The 18,831-nt window shown below is 36.7% G+C and overlaps 1 protein-coding gene across 4 annotated transcripts in view; it reads right to left on the reverse strand.

Moving 5' to 3' along the window:
* Positions 1-18,831, reverse strand: part of SEMA5A (semaphorin 5A) — a 329,773-nt gene that overhangs the window by 98,345 nt on the left and 212,597 nt on the right. For all 4 annotated transcript variants that reach the window (XM_027643929.1, XM_027643930.1, XM_027643928.1 and 1 more), the window contains one exon: positions 5,074-5,281. In XM_027643929.1, coding sequence (XP_027499730.1) covers positions 5,074-5,281 — 208 coding nt within the window. The remainder of the gene's footprint in view (positions 1-5,073; positions 5,282-18,831) is intronic.

The following is an 18,831-nucleotide window of genomic DNA, read 5'->3' on the forward strand; positions in this document are numbered from 1 at the left end:
CAGGATCACCTCCCTCTACCTGCTTTTCCTAATGGACCCCAGGATACCTTTGGTATTCTTGGCCTCCAGGGCACACTGCTGGCTCACGGACAGCTTGTTGTCCACCAGGACCCCAGGTCCTTCTCTGCAGCGCTGCTTTCCAGCAGGTCAGTCCCCAGCCTATGCTTCTGCATGGGGTTATACTTCCCCAAATGAAGAACCCTGCATTTGCCTTTGTTGAATTTCAGACAGTTCTCTAGCCATCCCTCCGGCCTGTTGAAGTCGTTCTGAAGGGCTGCACAGCACTCTGGGGTATTGGACACTCCTCTGAGCTTTGTGTCATCAGCAGACTTACTGAGAAGGCATCTGTCCCTTCATCCAAATAACCGATAAATAAGTTAAACAATACTGGGACCAGTATTGACCCTTAGATGACACCACTGCCATTCAGCCATTTCTCCATCCACCTCACTGTCCACTTGTAAAGTTACTATGAGTAACTACTCTGAACTTAGAATTCCTGAATATTTTGGTATTTTTTAAAGCAAAGTAATTAATTACATCAAGACATATGAAAACCACATACCTGATTAAAATTTTTATTTCTTAGCTCACTTCTTTGTTCAAAATAATATCCTACTAATAAAATTCAAACTGCAAATATGTAGTCAAGTCTATTTTGTTTTCTTACATCCTTGCAAACTGCTGGACTGATTTGAGCTCTGATTGGCCAATGGTGATGTGGGGATGATGGAAGACTTCCTGAGGTGCAGGTTGATGGAGAACCTCTGTCTTCTTTAAGCTGACTTCCAGCCCAAAGAGCTCAGCAGCATCTGCAAAGCAGGATGTTAAACGCTGCAGGGCTGCTTCTGTGTGGGCAACAAGGGCGGTGTCATCAGCATAAAGCAGCTCCCGGACAAGATGGTTTAGGGTCTTGGTGTGGGCCTTCAGACGCCTTAGATTGAATAGACTTCCATCAGTACGGTATCGAATGTAGATACCGTCCTGATCATCGAGGTCTGCTGTGGCCCTTTGGAGCATCATGCTAAAAAAGATTGTGAATAAGGTAGGAGCGAGAACGCAGCCTTGTTTCACACCATTCTTAATTAAAAAGGGCTCAGAAAGTGTGTTGCCATACCGGACTTGGCCGTGCTGATCCTCATGAAGTGAGATGATCATTTTAAGGAACTTGGGGGGACAACCTAAATGTTCCAAAATCTGCCACAGACCTTTTCTGCTCACAGTATCAAAAGCCTTGGTGAGGTCAACAAAGGTTACATAGAGACCTTTGTTATGTTCCCTACACTTCTCTTGCAGTTGTCTGAGAACAAACACCATGTCTGTGGTGCTTCTGTTGGCTCTGAAACCACACTGACTTTCAGGTAGGATCCCTTCTGTTATAGTGGAAGGGATCCTACCTGAAAGTCTAGGCAGCCTCATCGCCTCGGATGGTAAGATTGACGGGGAGATAGACAACAGGTTGGCAAAGGTATACAGTGCTTTTGGAAAACTCCACAAAAGAGTATGGTGTAATAAACACTTGAAGAAAAGTACGAAGATCAGTGTTTACAAAGCCATAGTGCTGTCTACTCTCTTGTATGGTTCCGAATCATGGGTCATCTACCGCCACCACCTGCGTCTCCTAGAACACTTCCATCAACGCTGCCTCCGTACAATCCTTAACATCCGCTGGTCAGATTATGTGACCAATACATCTGTTCTTGAGCAAGCAGCAGTCACAAGTATAGAGGCCATGCTGATGAGAACACAACTGCAATGGGCAGGGCACGTCTCCAGGATGAAGGACCACCGCCTCCCTAAGATCTTGCTTTATGGTGAACTTGCCACTGGCTGCCGCACGAAAGGAGCCCCGAAGAGAAGATACAAGGACTCCCTGAAACATCATCTCAGCCTTGGCCATATTGATCACCATAACTGGTCTACTCTGGTCCCAAATCGGGAGGCCTAGAGACACGCCATCTATAACGCTGCGGATGCCTTTGAGAACACACGCAGGATCACTCTCGAGGAGAAAAGGCAACGCAGGAAGAATCGTGTCTTGCGGAATACACCATCTAAGGAGTCTTTCTGCTGTGCCTTTTGCAATCGGATATGTCTGTCACGTATTGGCCTCATAAGTCACCAATGAGCCTGTAACAAATGTGGATAAAGCCTTCCCAAATCTTCGTTCACGAAGCCCAGCCATGATGATGATACATCCTTGCAAACTGAAAAATAAAGACGTTTTTCTTCTCATAAGGTTACTTCAATAAATAAATTGGGAGCAGGCTGTAAAATTCTTGTTTGACAAAAATGTCTGCTTACAATAAAATGCATAGATCACACTTTAAAAAGTTGTGACTAGACTTTTCAGGTAAAGCAAAATGTAAATGAACAGTTTGTCTCTGATGCATTTTAGACAGACACTTTCTGCAAAAAGCTTCGTCTTCACAGAGGCAGAAAGGGTCAAGATCAGTTCTGAAGGGATTGAATTGATTCCCTCTGAAGTATGGGACTAATATTCTACTTCTTTTGAGTGAGAAAAACTTACAATTCTGCTTATTTCATAGTTCTGCTGTCTTTACTAGTGTTCTCATAAGTTCACACCAAATGAAGATAATTGTATAGTGTATCTAATACTCAAAAAAAAACTTGCCATTTTTAATATATGCTTATAATCTAGTCTTGCAGCCAGGATTATGGTTTATTGCAGTCTTGGAAATTTACAATGATTCTGATTTTGGAATATTACTCTGGAATCACTAATTCAGATCAGTTCTCATGTGATTCAGACAGTCAAATGCAGCAGTGCATTTCTCAGATTTAAACTAGAATAAAGCCTGTGTATTTTGAATCATCTTCACTCCGGTGGAAGATGAGACTTTACATAACTCAGAGCAGAGGAATAAATTATCATTTGAGCAAGATTTGAGTCATTTAACTACTGTTCTATGCAGTAAAATGGGAATGGCACCACTTTGTTTTGTTTTAAGAGAAATTTTTAAAATTAGCCAATTAGACCCCACTCCTCAAAGAGGGAGAGGAATGCCTAGCCTGTAGCCATACATGGGGTCTATGATTTTAGACAGCAGTCCCACCTTGAGAGGTCAGAAGCATGTTTGGGCCCTGTAGCCAGAATAACCCTGATGTGCCTTGGGAATTGTCCTGACAGAAGCACAGGTAACAGGGATCTGTGGGACCTCTACACAGGCACCAGCTAAGCAGGTGCTCTGGAAGTCTCATCTCTGGATTTTGGAGTTCATACATCACTACTAACATAAGGCCTCCAGCCTTGAAATGTCCAAAGCAAACTGCACGCTTGGTGTAAATACAAGACACCCGTATTATTGAGCTCCCTGTGTTTATGGCTGTCATGGGTACACAGACCCTAGAGAAACACAGTCATAGCCTGATCTCCCTTTCTGAAATAAACACATCTGCTTAGGGCAACATGTTTACTGTTTCGTGCAAGCAGAATGGCTTAATCATATAATATTCAATCAAAGTGAGAAGCTTTTATTTATGTTACTAAGTTTTTTTCCCTCTTCAGATATACACACTTGTATACATATGCCCCTACTAATATGCAAGTCATTAATTAATGAAAAGGAGGAAAAAAAACAAAAAGGGCTACAGGACCACCACATATCCTGTTTGAAGTCACTAAACCAAGGAAAGATGAAACTTGGTTCTATGTAGGCTCCTAAACCAACAAAATGTTTAAAGTAGAGACTTGCCCCTGTATAACTTTTCCTTAAAGTAAGCTTTGCAGAACTTCCAATGGGGTTTTGAATGTCCTTCTATTGCAGAAGAAAATTATAAAATATGATACATAAGACAGCATAAAAAAAAAAGAAAAAAAGCGCTGGTAAAAAACTGTAAAAAGTAGAATACTTCCCTTCCATGGTCTGCTCATTTTCTAGGGCACAGCTTTTCCTTCAGTCTTGTTCTCAGACTAGTAGCCTCCTGCATGATACCAATCCCCACAGTGAGCCAGGTCCCTTGGAAATGTCCTTCCACTGTCACAGCTCTACACCTGCATCCTGTGGTCACCTACCTTCTGTGACCACCTGTGTGGTCCCTCTGATAGCCAGAAATATCTCTACATGCAAATGTTCACTGCCTTTTATGGGAGATATAATCTCTTTGCTGCACAAATAACATCTCTGTGATGCTCAGTGTAGCAGCCGAGAAAGGCAACTGGCAGCCTTTCTCCTTCCTTTAATAGCCCAGCTTTCCAAAGGAACGTGTGTTGAACAAGGTGAAGGTAAAACCAGTAAAAAAACCAACCACATGCCTCAGTAACAGTTTTCAAAATCTCATCACACGGGTTCAGTCTGATGTAACACAAAACAATTGTACTGAATTACCAGGACCTCACATATCAGAGGGAAGATCCAACTAATTAAATAGAATTATCAATCTCTAATAACATGTTTTGCAACCCAGAGGTATTTTCAGATAGCCTATAGAAATAGTTGTGTGCTGAAGTTTAAATTCCTTTACTACCATAATACAGTCTATAACCAAGTGGTAATTTGTAAAATATCCTCTTTGTTTGATTGAACAACTGTCAGCTGCACAGTCCTTTTACTTAAAAGCATATTTGCATTTATTTTTTGTTGATCCAAATTAACCTTTGAATAGCCACTTCTTAATTCTTCCAACTCAGTGCTCTTTCTGAATCCACAGAGATATTGTTTACTCAGTTATAATACAGCTTTAAAAAAAACCCCAAACCCTAACTTAAACTTGTCCAAGTATCAGTCTTTAAACATATTAAAGTCGTAGCTATATTGCACTTTACTAGATACCTGTTTTCTATATAAAACATTTCTTATTGTTTCACTCCACAAATCAGAATCTGCATAATGACACTTAAATATCAATATAATTCCTTGAGAGTCTCATCTAGTCCTAACAAGCTAGTACAAGAAGTCAGAGACACTTCTGATAAACAGTGTACAGAGTAAGTCATTGCTGACAAGAACAAATAATTTAGATTCCTACTTGCAGTCATTTTTCTTTCCGTTTTTCTGCAACCCCCTGCATGTATGTTTCTCCAGTCAAATACAAATAGCTGATTCTTCATACCTGTATGTTTTGTAAAAGAGACATCTCTTCAGGGGGACCTTAATCACATGTTCCTGAAGGCCCACAAAAAGAACACTCTGGCTGTGTAAGATCTGAAGGCTCCTGATGGGCTCTCGCTGACTTTTCGGCAGGAGTTCAATTTCCTCGAGCAGGCAGCTGCTTGAAGTCTGGTTCATTGGGGCAAGTACCTTCTTAATAGTACCATAGTCTGAAAAGGCAAGAGGAAAATGACTTACTAAAAATCACATTAGCAATTCTACCTACTCGGTGTCATTCAGTGAACAAATCTTTGTCCCGTGCTGGATGTTTTCAGTAAAGTGTCAGAATGTGGGAGTATTTTGACTGAAGTTTTCTAAATTGATTATAGTGCAGTGAAAAGAACTTAGAAAATTTTTAAGGCTGTTTTCATACGATGCAATAAAGTAAAAAAAAAAAAGGTTATTATTGCAGAACAGACTTCACAGCAGTAGCCACTAAAAAGAGGCTTTCAAAGTCTGGTTATTATAAATGCACATTCATGGCAAGGGTTACTGATTTCAGCTTACCAGATTTTACTACACTTTACTATATTTAAAGCAGTTTAAAAAGCAATAAAGTCCATAATTTCCCTAGTTTGTTTTAATATTCATTGTGTTAAAAATTATGGGATTTAGATATGTATCACATTCATTTAATAAAGTACATATATATGAATATATGCAGGTCTTAATTGATTCTAGGTGACTATAGCAATAAAATGAGCCTGCATCCCTTTTTCTTACTTATCTGGATTTTGACCTCTGAAAAATCATCGCTTTTAGCATTCGCTCTTCACTTCTATTCTTATTGTGATTTCTAAGGAAAGAAAGTTATGCATCACAAACCAGAGTCAGAATATATGATGAGATTTATGATTCATTCATGTAAAGTTTTTAAATAATTTAAAAATATCAAACTACACTTTTTCTGAACACAAAGGATCACATTCTCACACTGATAAATATTTTAGATAGCTCTCTGACCAAAACAGCATCATGTAATCTTCTCTGTACCGGCAACAGTAAATGTTAAAGATCCAACACTGCAAATACACAGAGATGAGCTCTAAGCCTTGTGAAGTCTTGAAAGACTTCTCTTGTGAGTTGGTAATAATTGCAAGAGAAATGTTTGGGAAGTCCTGTTCTGCAACTCAGAAAATAGTGTTTTTCCATCACTAGCACAAGGCCAGAGGCTCTGTATAGGCCCTCAGGACATGTCTGGTCCTGTCTTGATGAGAGCTCGTTTTACCCTTGGCAGCAAATGCCTGGTGGCCATGTGCCTGTGCTCCCCCCACACTGGCCTTGCCCTGGGAGCACCCAAGGCCAGGGCTGGCACGCCCGCACAGTCACTGTACCCTCCAAGGTAACTGGGCTGAGAGAGGGCAGCATGTGATTCTCAAACTTTGCTTGGGAAATGATGAGGAACAGTAAGTAAGAAAATGCAGAAAAGTAGCCTCAAGTAGACTCCAAAACTGAAGAGAACCAATGTGTTAATTACTGTTAAAGTCTTCTGAATTTTCCTGAGGAACACTGAATAGCCAGTCTTAAGACCTGGAGAAGTACTGGAAGGGAGAGCACAACACCAAATAATATGGGAAGTTAGTAGGAAGTTAGTAGGAAGTTTAATTATATGTAAACATATAATTAACAAAACTTCATTTTTTAGATTTGTGCTGAGCACAGGGTTGACAATATAGAGATGTCTTTGTTCGCGCTAAGCAGTGCTAACACAGAGCCAAGGCCTTTTCTGCTTTTCATACTACCATGCTGGCACGGAAATTGGGGGTGCATAGAAAGTTTGGAGGAGATACAGCCAAGAGAGCTGACCCAAACTGACCAAAGGGATATTCCAGACCATATGGCATCATGGTCAGCATATAAACTGGGGGGAAGAAGGAGGAGGGGGGTAGAACATTTGGAATTATGCCTTTTGTCTTCCCAAGTCACTGGGACATGTGATGGAGCCCTGCTTTCCTGGGGATTGTTGAACACCTGCCTGCCCATGGGAAGCAGTGAATTAATTACTTTTTTTGCTTTGCTTGCATACATGGCTCTTGCTTTCCCTATTAAACTCTCTTTATTGCTACCCATGGGTTTTCTAGGTTTTACCCTTCTGATTCCCCCCCTTATCCCACTTGTGGGAGAGTGAGTGAGTGGCTGCATGATACTTGCTGGGTGGATGGTTGGGGGTTAAATCATGACACTGTGTTAATTACTGAATGAAAAGGGGTTTTTTTGAGCACAGAAGTTGGAAAAACATACTAAGTAGGAGAAGAAGAAGCCATGAGATCATTTTACAGATGTAAATTAGTTGGTATCGCTTTTAGAACAGTCAGTACAACTCTATATCACTTGTTTAACTGGCAGACAACAGAATCAGTATGACTCGCGATATGTTGAATTTGGCTTGTTATCTTTTTCCTGCATTAGACAAAAATCAGGTGCACATTCAGCACGTGCTTCTTATACAGACCAATATTTCTTCCCGCCACTGTGCTGGGTCTGGCATCTACAGGCTGAGTCACTTGCCGTTACCTTCCCCAAAAGAAGAAAAAAGCAAGACCACAGGCCTCCTTCCCCCATGCCTGCATACACATTTAGCTTAGAAATGCAGCCTTGAATAGGAGAATATGATCAAACCCAAGTATTTTGTGTTTCTTGTGACTCATTTATTGTAGAGGGAAAAATTACAGTTTTGTATGTTCAAGTCTATCACGTGGAGATTATGGTTACAGCAGCATACTATCCTACAATGAAATAAAATATTCTCACTTTGAGAACTGCAGCACTAATGCCTTGCCCAGGACAGCTGTCATTGCTCTTGTTCTTCCATCCTGGCATACATTCTAAATTCCTCACATTTCCTTTTGCTTTCTTTCAGCATCTCCCAAACTATTCCTTTTTCGTTTGTTGTCTAAGAGGATCAGCACTCAGAAATGTTGAAAGTCATAACTGACTGGGTTTTAAGTGAAGAAACAGTGACAGAGATCCCAGAGATTATCCGAGAGAAACACTACTCTTCTCAGAAGCAGTGGGTCATACACAAATTCAACAAAAAGGAATAGAAGGTTATCTGAGATCTACCTCTGTCTCAGTAAACTCCCCTACTTCTGACTTCTATAATCTCTCTTCTCTGCTTAAAATCCCTCCTGTGTATGCCTGATTTTGCAATGACCACCTGGGAGCACAAACTAGGATGAGGATCTGGTTTTATTCTACAACTTTGAGACAGGCACAGATTGAATTGGTGACTATGTTCATTGGCCTATGGTATGTAGCAAGGGTATGATGTACCTATCAACCTCCTCAAAAAATAATAGCATGCAACCTGGCTATACCAGGCTTCCTTACAGTGGAAAATCATAGCCAGTGATTTCAGTGTTTTCCAAAAAAAATATTTTTAAAAGCCAGGTGCCTTGCTCCAGTGTTTCCAATTATACTACAATATGTGCAACATTGTGCACAGCCTCCAGCAAATACTGCAGACTTCCTAAAGAACTTGCAAAAGTCTCATCCTCAGAAATGTTGTCTGTTCAGCCATTTTTATACCACAGTTGCAAAGCAAAATAGAGGGAAAAGCAGGGAAAGAATGAATCTGGAACACAGCTCTAGGGCAGGGAGGTTTTCAGATTTGTCATAATCTTTCAAGTGAATATTTACTTTATAATCAAGCTAACTGTCCACTTCTGCCAAGAAATAGCTAAGACGGGTAATAAACACTGACTGTCTTAATGGATGTAACTTTATTGCCATGGACACAGGTAAAGTTCCAGTTTCATCACAAATGTCAAGTCTGAATCTAACAGCCATTTAAGAATTCAAATGAATGGCATCTCTGCATCCTAACTGTAAGCAAGACCTACTGGAATAGATCCAGACACCTGACAGCCTTTATTTAAGGATGGCCAAGTATATACAGGAGTAGGAACAGATAATGACATTGGCCAGAACGAGTAAATAATGAGCTTTACTGGCTTGTACTGCAAATACTTTTAAAGAGACATGCCAAACCAGCAACTGAACATTAGAAATCTAATCACTGTGAATGAAAAGAAAAAAAAATCTAGATGAAATATTACTATGTAATGTGTAGGAGACTATGAAGAACTGATGGAAAACTGGAGATGGAGTTGAAGAGAACATGCTTGGAGGCAGCAGAGTTTGTAATGAACAAAATTATAATGGAACAAAGTGAAAGGATGATCTCTAAAACTGAAAAGTAAAGTTTAATATGTAATTGTTATAAAGCACAGCCAGCAATGGAGGACATTGCAAGAGTGTGATTGAAATCATTACAACATCTATGATGACACCCGCAAAGGAAAACAGAAAATGAACAAACAAAACAAACAGCAGACGCAACAAACAAATATAACTGTAATTTCCTGAATTTCCTAACAGAAATAAAAACACTCATAGAAGTTGCAGCAATTTCTTGCTATAGAGAAGAATAAATATTTATACGAGCTGTTATAGTTACAAAATATTGTTGCATTCTTTAAGCAAACATATCTTTAACAAATCATCATGAGACAGTAAGTTCATTTCACTTCTTTGAAAGAAGGGAAACAATCTTTACCCACTCCTTTTTGAGAGGGAAACACTTTCAGTCTTAACTATTATTATAGATTACAGTGATAAACCCCCTAATTTCGTCTTCATTTCACTATAGTTTATCATAGTACCTTGGAGAGTGGGTTGGTCTCCAGAAACTGGAGTTTTCTCCAGAAAACTGAACCAGCACCAGAAGACAGAATTCAAACCTATGTTTTTCAGAGGAGGAGTCTACAGTATCATCTTTCATTACTGTTGCAAAAACTCTTTGCTGTCTTTTAAACTATAGAAGATACTATATAGTTTCATGCAAAAGAAACTTATAACTGCCTCAAATATCTCCTCAGGCCAGCTGTATGCCTATATTTAAGACTTTACAAATATTCTTTGCACTTTCTGAGCACAAGGTGCCTTTACAGATCTGATAATCTCCTTGCATATACCATGAAAAACTCAAGGAACAGTGAAATCTATTGTAAATTATAAACAGTCAATGTAAATAAGGCCCCATTTTTCAATTTTCCCATAAAACATTCTTTAGAACAGTAAGATGTCTTAAGCAGATTAAAGAATGTGGTCAATGTGGAGGAAAGTGGCAGTCAACACAAGACACAGAAACTAGAGTCACATTCAAGAGGTGCTTGCAACTGAACTTGAATAGGATATCACCTGTGCAAGAAATACACTACTCTGTACATTATAACATGAGAAAACAGCCTCATTGATAATCTTACCAATCTGGCAGTATAATAATCAGGGGGTTTCATAGATGGAAATTTGGGAGAATACATTTTAAAATGTAGCTGAAATAAATATAAATTCAAGGAGTCTAATTTGAAATAGACTTTGGAAGATTATATTAATTTTAAATTATATTAATTATTACTTTAATTCTGACTATTCTACATTGGTTTTGCATATTATTTATTTTATAAAAATTATTTTCCAGTTCAAAAATAAAAGTATTCAGACAGCATTAAGACTGTTGAAATTAAAGAATGTTAATTTCTTGTAAATATTATCCATACATGTATATAATTAGTTTACATTAATCATATAACTCTTGTATTAAATACTATAGGAAAAAAAATTGGGCATAAGAGTAATGTTCAAGGCAGAGGTCTTTCAGAATAATAAATTGAAATACCAAATATAAAATTGATTTATATATATATATATAATAGTACAAAACGTGATAGTACAGAACATATAATAGCACAAAATCAAAGAAAGTGCAAGGTGATTTACAAACATTCTGCCATTCTGAAAAAATGTATCATCAGTATTTTCTTTCCTCCACCACAGGAACTGGAAAAAGCCCTACCATTAAGCAGAATGTGCATTTGGCTAACAGCAGAAAATTATTCCAATGACAGAAAGTATTAAGTTGCATAAGGTCTTAAGTGCTCTCAACACAGAAAAAAAGACACAGGAACAGCTAATGCAGCAGTTGGTTGAGCCTACAAAGGGAAAGCCTGGGATTTAGGATTTAGCAATCTGTGTAACATCAAAAAAGATACATATGGTACACAGAATATGATGGGATTTAAAACTTACTCTTTTTTGCCCTTTCTAAAAATAACTTTAAAATTAGTTAAATCATCAGTAGAGTATGGATAATTAAAGCCTTTGCTATATTCTGTTTTCTGATATGGGGGTGGGGTACAATTTGATTTAAAGTAAGGCATATTTAGAAGATAATATAACCAAGATCTGTAACTTAGTTTATCTTTTACCTCCAAGTCTCCGAGTTATCTATTTATACTTGAAATACAAGAATACAACCTAAAGGACAAGCAAAAACCTGAACTTTAGCCCTTTTTTAAAAATTAAAAATATACTGTGGGTAAGCATAGAACTTCTATAATACAGAAAACAAAAAAAATGTAGTTTAATTTTAAAATTTCCACCTTTACCTACAATTTCAGTTTAAATATTTTTATGGTTTTTAGATGTATACTCTTCAATTCTTTCGGAAAAAAGTGAACCCCAACATGAATATGGAATTGTGATGCTTTATCAAGACATAGATTTCAATTTTTTAAAATGTCTATATTTATTTTCAGAGCTGTTTTGCATGTTTGTCTCTCCATTTGAAAGTAAACCACTGTTTGAAAAACCTGATCAGTGTAATAGTTAATTTGTTATTTTTCTCTACTTTTAATATATTTTCATGACAAAAGAAAATATATAGATGCAATTTGTCTACAAGTTTCAGACAAAAATGGAGGTTAAAAATCTGAACATGTTCTGTTTTGCAGGCTTAAGAGAGAATAAAATATGATAAGGTTATGAAGGATAACAATAAACCATTGTGATTGCCTTGCTATTACAGATCATTATCCTCACGATGATAACAAGACAATGGTGGATATTAAGAGAAACACAGATTAGGAGAAATACAGAAAGCACATTTATTTGATCAAAAAGGCAATTATGTAAGTGTATAACGAAAGCTTCTATGAAATACTGTAGCTGGATATAGAAAAAAGAATTTAGTTGTATTTCCTCAAGATATATTGCAAATTGTTCTGCCCTGTTGATATGGCAACTTAATTTTAAAGAGTAAAATGGTTAAATGAGACACTGGTTACCCACTGTACCATCACTTAGAGGAAACAGAAAAGCTTAAGCTCTCCCTTATTCAGGTATCTTAGTTTTCCTTACTCCGTTGCAGGACACTTGGAGAAAAAAGTATGCAAGTGACATGGAAAACTCACAAATCATTACTCATTGACATTTAATTTAGTTTCAGTAAATTAAATTAACTGAAGCAACAGTAATCCGTGTGACAAACTTGATATTATAAAAAAACAGTATTAATATCATTGAAAACATGGAACAAAAATAAATACTAAATCGTTTCTGTCACCTGCAGGAAATATATACACACCACCAAGAAGTAAACCCTAACTGAAGTTCTTAAACTACCTAGCTATTTTTTATAGTTGCAAGACTGAAAAGCAACTAAAAATCTTCATAATCTACCAAGTGAGATATATTTTTAGCTCAATCAATACAGTATCATTAATGTACCAAAGAAACTGGATTTTTTAAGAGATGTTAGATCTAAAAAAAAATAAGTTACATTCTGGGGCTTGAAAAATTTTGCAGCTTGTTCATGTGAGACCTTAGCACAAAATGTTTGGCCTTACAGTTTTTGGTCCCATGTGAAGTAAAAAACAGGTATAAAAACAAGTCTGTTCTAGATGCACTCCAGAAAGAAAAAAATAGGGTGTGTGTTTTTTTAATAATTCCAGATTTTAAACCAAATCATTCTTTCCCCATGCTCAGTATGAAAGGGCTTTGTATTTCAAAGGTTGTTTATCTATTTCTGCCATTCCTAGAGCATAACAATACTCTAAGGATCCTTGGGCATATATCAACACTGAATTTTACAGCTTGGTCACTATTGCTCTGGTGGTACATTCAGTAGACAGAGAAGTTAACAAAAATTAGCAGGGAAGATAAGACTCCAAATTTAAGAAAAAAGCAACTTCAACTACTAATGAATCAAAATTTCCTGCTTCCTGTCAAACTATAGCAATATTAAAATTGGACATTCATTTTTCTTGGCATTTAGAAAGAAAAAGAAGTGCTAAATTGTGTAATTTTAATAAGTTTAGCAAAAGCTACTTTTAAATTATATACAAACAATTATACCACACAGTGCTCAGTGTATTAACAGTTCTAAAGCACAGAATAGTTGCTTAACTATCACATTTAGGAAACAGGAAAGGTTTGACTCTTTCTCTGACAAGAGCTTTGGAAGCAGTAAAAGAAAAATGTAGAAAAAAACTATATTAAATTATTCTTATCTGGGTAAGACCCCTAGTATTTATGCAATCTGGTGTGGTTTTGTTTTTCAGTTCTTGGATGTAATGACAGCAGTTCTGAAAGAGTGCATAAAAAGCAAGCACACATAATATTTTAGATTTACGTTCTTTATCTTTGGCTCTGACTCCTTCTTATTCCCTCTTTCCTAGTACAATTCAAGTAAATATTGATGTTCTTCCTTACAATATTGGAAATTATTTTGAATTAAAGTAGAAATGAGATACATTTTTGACAATGATTGTCAACAAAGGAGGTATGATGGTCTATTACTTGTCCCCTGGCTTCCATGCAGGAGAGATAATTTAACTCATTTGCCAACTACTACGAATCTGAAAAGTGCAATTTTAGCCACAATCTATTTGCATACCTTCTAAAATTATTAGCAAGCTTCTTAATGCCCTAGTAGCTATTCCAAGAGAAATTAAGTTGTACCTCTGCAACTAGAGGACTTTTTCATGGCTGTATGTCAAAACTTATTTTGTATTTATTCTATGAAGGGAAAATTTATGGGTTATCCTTTCTACATAGGAATTAGAACTATTGATTTAATAAAACTTCTGAATAAGAGAGTGCTGATCTAGATATTAGTTATGAAAAAAATAAAGAGCTTTCTTCAAAGCCGTGTGACTGGTAGGACAGAAAGAACATACAAATTAGTTACACATATATCCCAATAATTATTGCAGAGTAAACTCCCTCTCTAAAAACCCAAACCACGTTAAACCAAAAAACTAAAAATTGTGTTTCCATTTTCAAATACAATAATTTTGTAATGTATCCATCAAAGGAAATCAGGACAACCACCATGTCAATCCTCTCTTTACTGTTTTCCACAGAACATCTTTTAAACGTATAAAAATATTCTTTACAACACTTCTATTCCCTGTAGATTTAATTCCCATGTGTTATAATGTCTCAAAAGCATCAAGGACATAGTCAGTTTGCAGTTGAATTAGTAAAGCATTCTTCTGGTAACTACCATGCAAGGAGATAAATATCCACTTTAGCACAGAAAATATCTACCACTCCATAAAGTACAACAGATTATAAATTGATACAAATAACATTTCCACTAGTAGGGTTTCCTATGAATCAAAAAGGCATTATAGTTTAGAAAATACAGCAATTTGTGTGTCATTTAGGGCCATTTCATGCCTCAAATTGGAATTTAAATCCAGCTGCAGTGAGAATCATTCAAAAATCTTTCACATAGAGAATTCAAGTTCTAGAGGGAAATTCAGATCTACTTTAGACTAAAATGCAAAGTGACTAGCAGCTAAACCACAGCAGTATGTCTTTTTTTGAAACAATATTTCTACAGAGTTGAAGCTTCAAACCCCTAAAACTGAAATATCTTTTCTCTCCTTTCCCCTTGGTCTTTTCTAGTAAAAACCCATACTAAATAACAAATACATGCTGAGTTACGTGTCTCAGCTATCATATCAATTAGGTCTGTTTCTTTCACAAAGAAAATCAAGCTTTCTCAGCTTGCTAGAGTGGTTCTTGTATAATCTAGTGGCGATTTCTCACCCTTCCTAGATCTAAACCAGATGTTTCTTCCTACCTGATGAAAAAAATACAACCCCAAAGTAATTTCAACAATCTCAAAATGTATGTATTTTTAATGAATCATGCTCATTGGCACACCTTTATTCACTACTTCTATTTCCAATCTTCTAGGAGATTTTCAGCTTGCCAAAGATGTGATTGGGGTGTCTTTTAACTATCTTTTATTTGCAATCTCATTTAGTTAGTTTTCAATGATAAAAGTTTAATAAAGAAACTATTCTTACGAAACAAGTTGGAGACCTGTGAGATCTGCGTTTAATTGCCATTTTTTTCTCTCCAGACTTGATATTCAGAACAGTAATACCACCTAAAGTGAAAAAATTTAAAACTTGAAACTTCCTTTTTTATAAAACTGTTTCATGTAACTATAAGAATATCTTACCATAGATTCTTTAACAAGTACATTTCCCCACTGAAGATGTAAAACTTCTTTTGCTACGCTGTTTTCTTGAACACTGACTTGATTCTATGACAAATTCAAAGCTAGGGACAGTAAGTTACTCTGTTCTCCGTCAATATACAGTTGAACAGAAAAGTCTCAACTGTAGCCAAGAAAAATTATGAATGTGATTTTATGCCCTGCAAGCAATAGGTGTCCTTAGAGAATTTCAGGGAAATTATTGCTTAATTAAAAAGGCATTTGAAAACTGTTTTAATAGTTATTGCAGCAGGGAGCAAGGCATCATCTCTCTAGCTGAATTCTCCACCTACTTGGATTGAGAGCTGCTGTGCTCCTGCATCTGCTTGTCAGATGAACTGTGCGCTCCACATGCAGATTAAAAAAGTGTCAGTGAATGGATCTGGGAAGGCTCCTTCCCATCCACAGCAGCCCCTTCTCTTCTGGATCAAGCATTCAACAAGGAGGTGCAAGAGACGACTTTGAATTCTGGAGACTCTTAGGAATTAAACCTCAGCTCTACATATTCCCCATGAATGCTGCTGCCATCAATATGACTTCACCAGTAGGCTGACCCTTCTCTGCTGTGTTGCTGTGTTAATTTCAGAGAATAATCCCAGAGAAATGCACAGTATTTTCTCAGCACATAGCTCCTTGACCATGTCCCCATACCAAGTATCACCATTTATAACCCCTTCAGAAAATTATATTAAAATGTGAACAACAATACTTTAGTTACTAGAATTGGTTTAAGAACTGATGTCTTAGCAGAATGGATATGGTTAAAACTACATCTTAAAATCTTTAGATGAGGTTTTAATGAGTTGGAGAAAAGAAAATAATTTCTAAAGACTTGGAAAAGAGGTGACAGAAAAGAATTTCAAGTTTGGCTCTAGTACAACACACTCTTTCTGGTTTTGTTCCTTGGAAAGTTGTCAGGAAATCTCAAGTAGGCCATGCAGACCAAGGCATGATTTGTAACATCAAGCAAACATTCATTGATTTTATCAAACCACAATCTAATTTTGAATTCTTACTTAAATTACCCAAGTTCTGTCTACAAACTTACTCAATAATAAAAAACAATTACAAGGATCATGATAGATGAAATCAGCAGCCTCAAAGAAGGCCAGTAAAACACCTTTTCTCTCTTGCATCAGACTAAAAAAACTTGCTATATAAAAAGACACATTCTTATAGCTTAGAAAAGGAATGAACTTAACAATGTCAGATTCAAAATCAAGTAGAATATCAAGACTATGTTGGGGCATCAAACCTACAGACAAAACAAATTGTATATATTTGATCATAGTTACTGCATTTGAATCAAAACAGTCCTGCAAATATGCATATTAAGTTGTGAGCATGTGTTATGAAACTATCTTTACCAAGATTCCCATTAGATGTTTTCAGAAGTCTCAAATATTTACTTCCTGAGTACAGTAAGATGATAACCAAAAAGAGTCAAAATAACCAAGAGCTACATGTGAATAACACCTATTCCAGAGAATGCCCATTTGGCATTATATTGCAATTACAGCTACTTTTGTTGGCAATATCCAGCTTTTACTATAGTAAAAATGACACATATATACACAAAGCTTGAAGTCCTGAGGCAAGGAAGACACAAGAATTCATATGGTTCTGAATGGGAAACATTACACTTGTCAAGAGATGCATAATTTCAATATCCTAGATTCTGAAAAGAGAAAGAAATATAACAATAAGGCTGTTGTTGGGGACTGGTTGCTACATTGACAATGAAACAAACAAACAATCTGTAGTAATTTCCCAGAAACTTCTTCACAAGAAGAGAAAACTTTCTGATTTTGGAGAGATCTTCTACAATCAATACCTAGGACTAGAGTTAGTAGACAGAGGAGAAGAGCACCTCTGAAGAAATGTGTAACCTCTAACTAAAGTAGTAGAGTAGGTAATAAACATAAATGTTAATTGCAAGATGAAATGGTTTGTATGATTTAAGGCTTGCTATCTGACACAGAGTAGCAGTGAAGAATGCCACAAAAAGGAAAAAATTACTATCAAATACAGGCCCTGGATTCCTGCCAGTCTTCTAAAGTTGAGATGTATTAACTGATTGGATCTGACTGGACAGGGAGTGCTTACTGCTCCTATTATTTTTTATTGCCTTCCTTCATACCACCAAAACAATAAATATCTTGTACTACTTAATGCATGCTATGAATATGATAGTGTTTTCCCACTTAATAAAGTTTTCAATGCCTGTATCAAGGAAGCATTTAGTTGCACATGTGGAGAAAACTGAGATAATAACCATCAGCAAACCTTGCCTGATTTCTAAACCAAGGCACATGTGATTATTTTCACTGGAAGTGTCAGAAAGAAAACTGACTACTATATGGATCCAGAAGCATCACAGACTTGACTGATGAAAATGTTTCAGGGACTATCCTCTACTCAAACTCATTTGCAGTCTGCACAGTACATGCCCCTATGCCTCAGGCCCTAAATGAGCCAAATCCAGTACATATGTCCAGTACAATTCCAGTATGATGTACATGGAACTTCAGCAGCAATTTCAGCATAAAACACAGCTTTTGTTCAGAAATACAGAAGGACAAGATGATGATGATGACAAGACACAGAAACAAAGTTGGGATTAGAGAAATGAATCTCAAATCTCTTACCAGAAGATGTTCATCTCACTACTCTCACTATTCCATTACAGTAGCCATAGCCATAGCATATAGCTACAGTATACAGTCATAGTCTACAATGCATACAATCTTAATACATTATATTCTTTATATAATAGTCTAGGAGCCAGGACATCTGGAAATAACCAGAAAATCTCACAAAGCTTGCTAGTTAAAAATCACCCCATACTTTGTAGGCAAGCAGTCTAACCACTATTCTGGTTGCAGTCATGCCTATTCCTTCTAAGGCGTGCCTTTACAGAATGAAATTTCCAAGATTCATGGGATAAGAAAGAAAAATAAAAGTAACTAAAAGCTAGAAGAATGAATCTGTAGGCAAGATATTAGGACTCTTACCCTGTGACTTGATTACAGTAAAATGCATATGGAACCTAATCCATCTTTTTGTAATTGGATCCACAGGTTACAGGACTCTTCACACAAATTCCACAGTGTCTGGAACAAAGTATCTTCACATTTTGATGACTTACAAGACACAGACAAAAGTAAATAAGGTATATCTTTATTAAGAAATTCTTTAGATTATTAAGATTTGCCATGTCCTATGAACAGAGCTGGGTAAGCACAAAGGGAAAAAATCCCAATGATTACTAGTGCCACTGCTTGTATATGCTCAGTTACAAATATTTAGATTTATTGAGGTTTACAGGACAAAGGATACAGAATGAAGAAGTTCACAAACATT

Source organism: Corapipo altera, unplaced genomic scaffold (genome assembly GCF_003945725.1).
Source record: "Corapipo altera isolate COAL_440 unplaced genomic scaffold, ASM394572v1 24b, whole genome shotgun sequence".
In the NCBI taxonomy this organism is placed as follows: Eukaryota; Metazoa; Chordata; class Aves; order Passeriformes; family Pipridae; genus Corapipo; species Corapipo altera.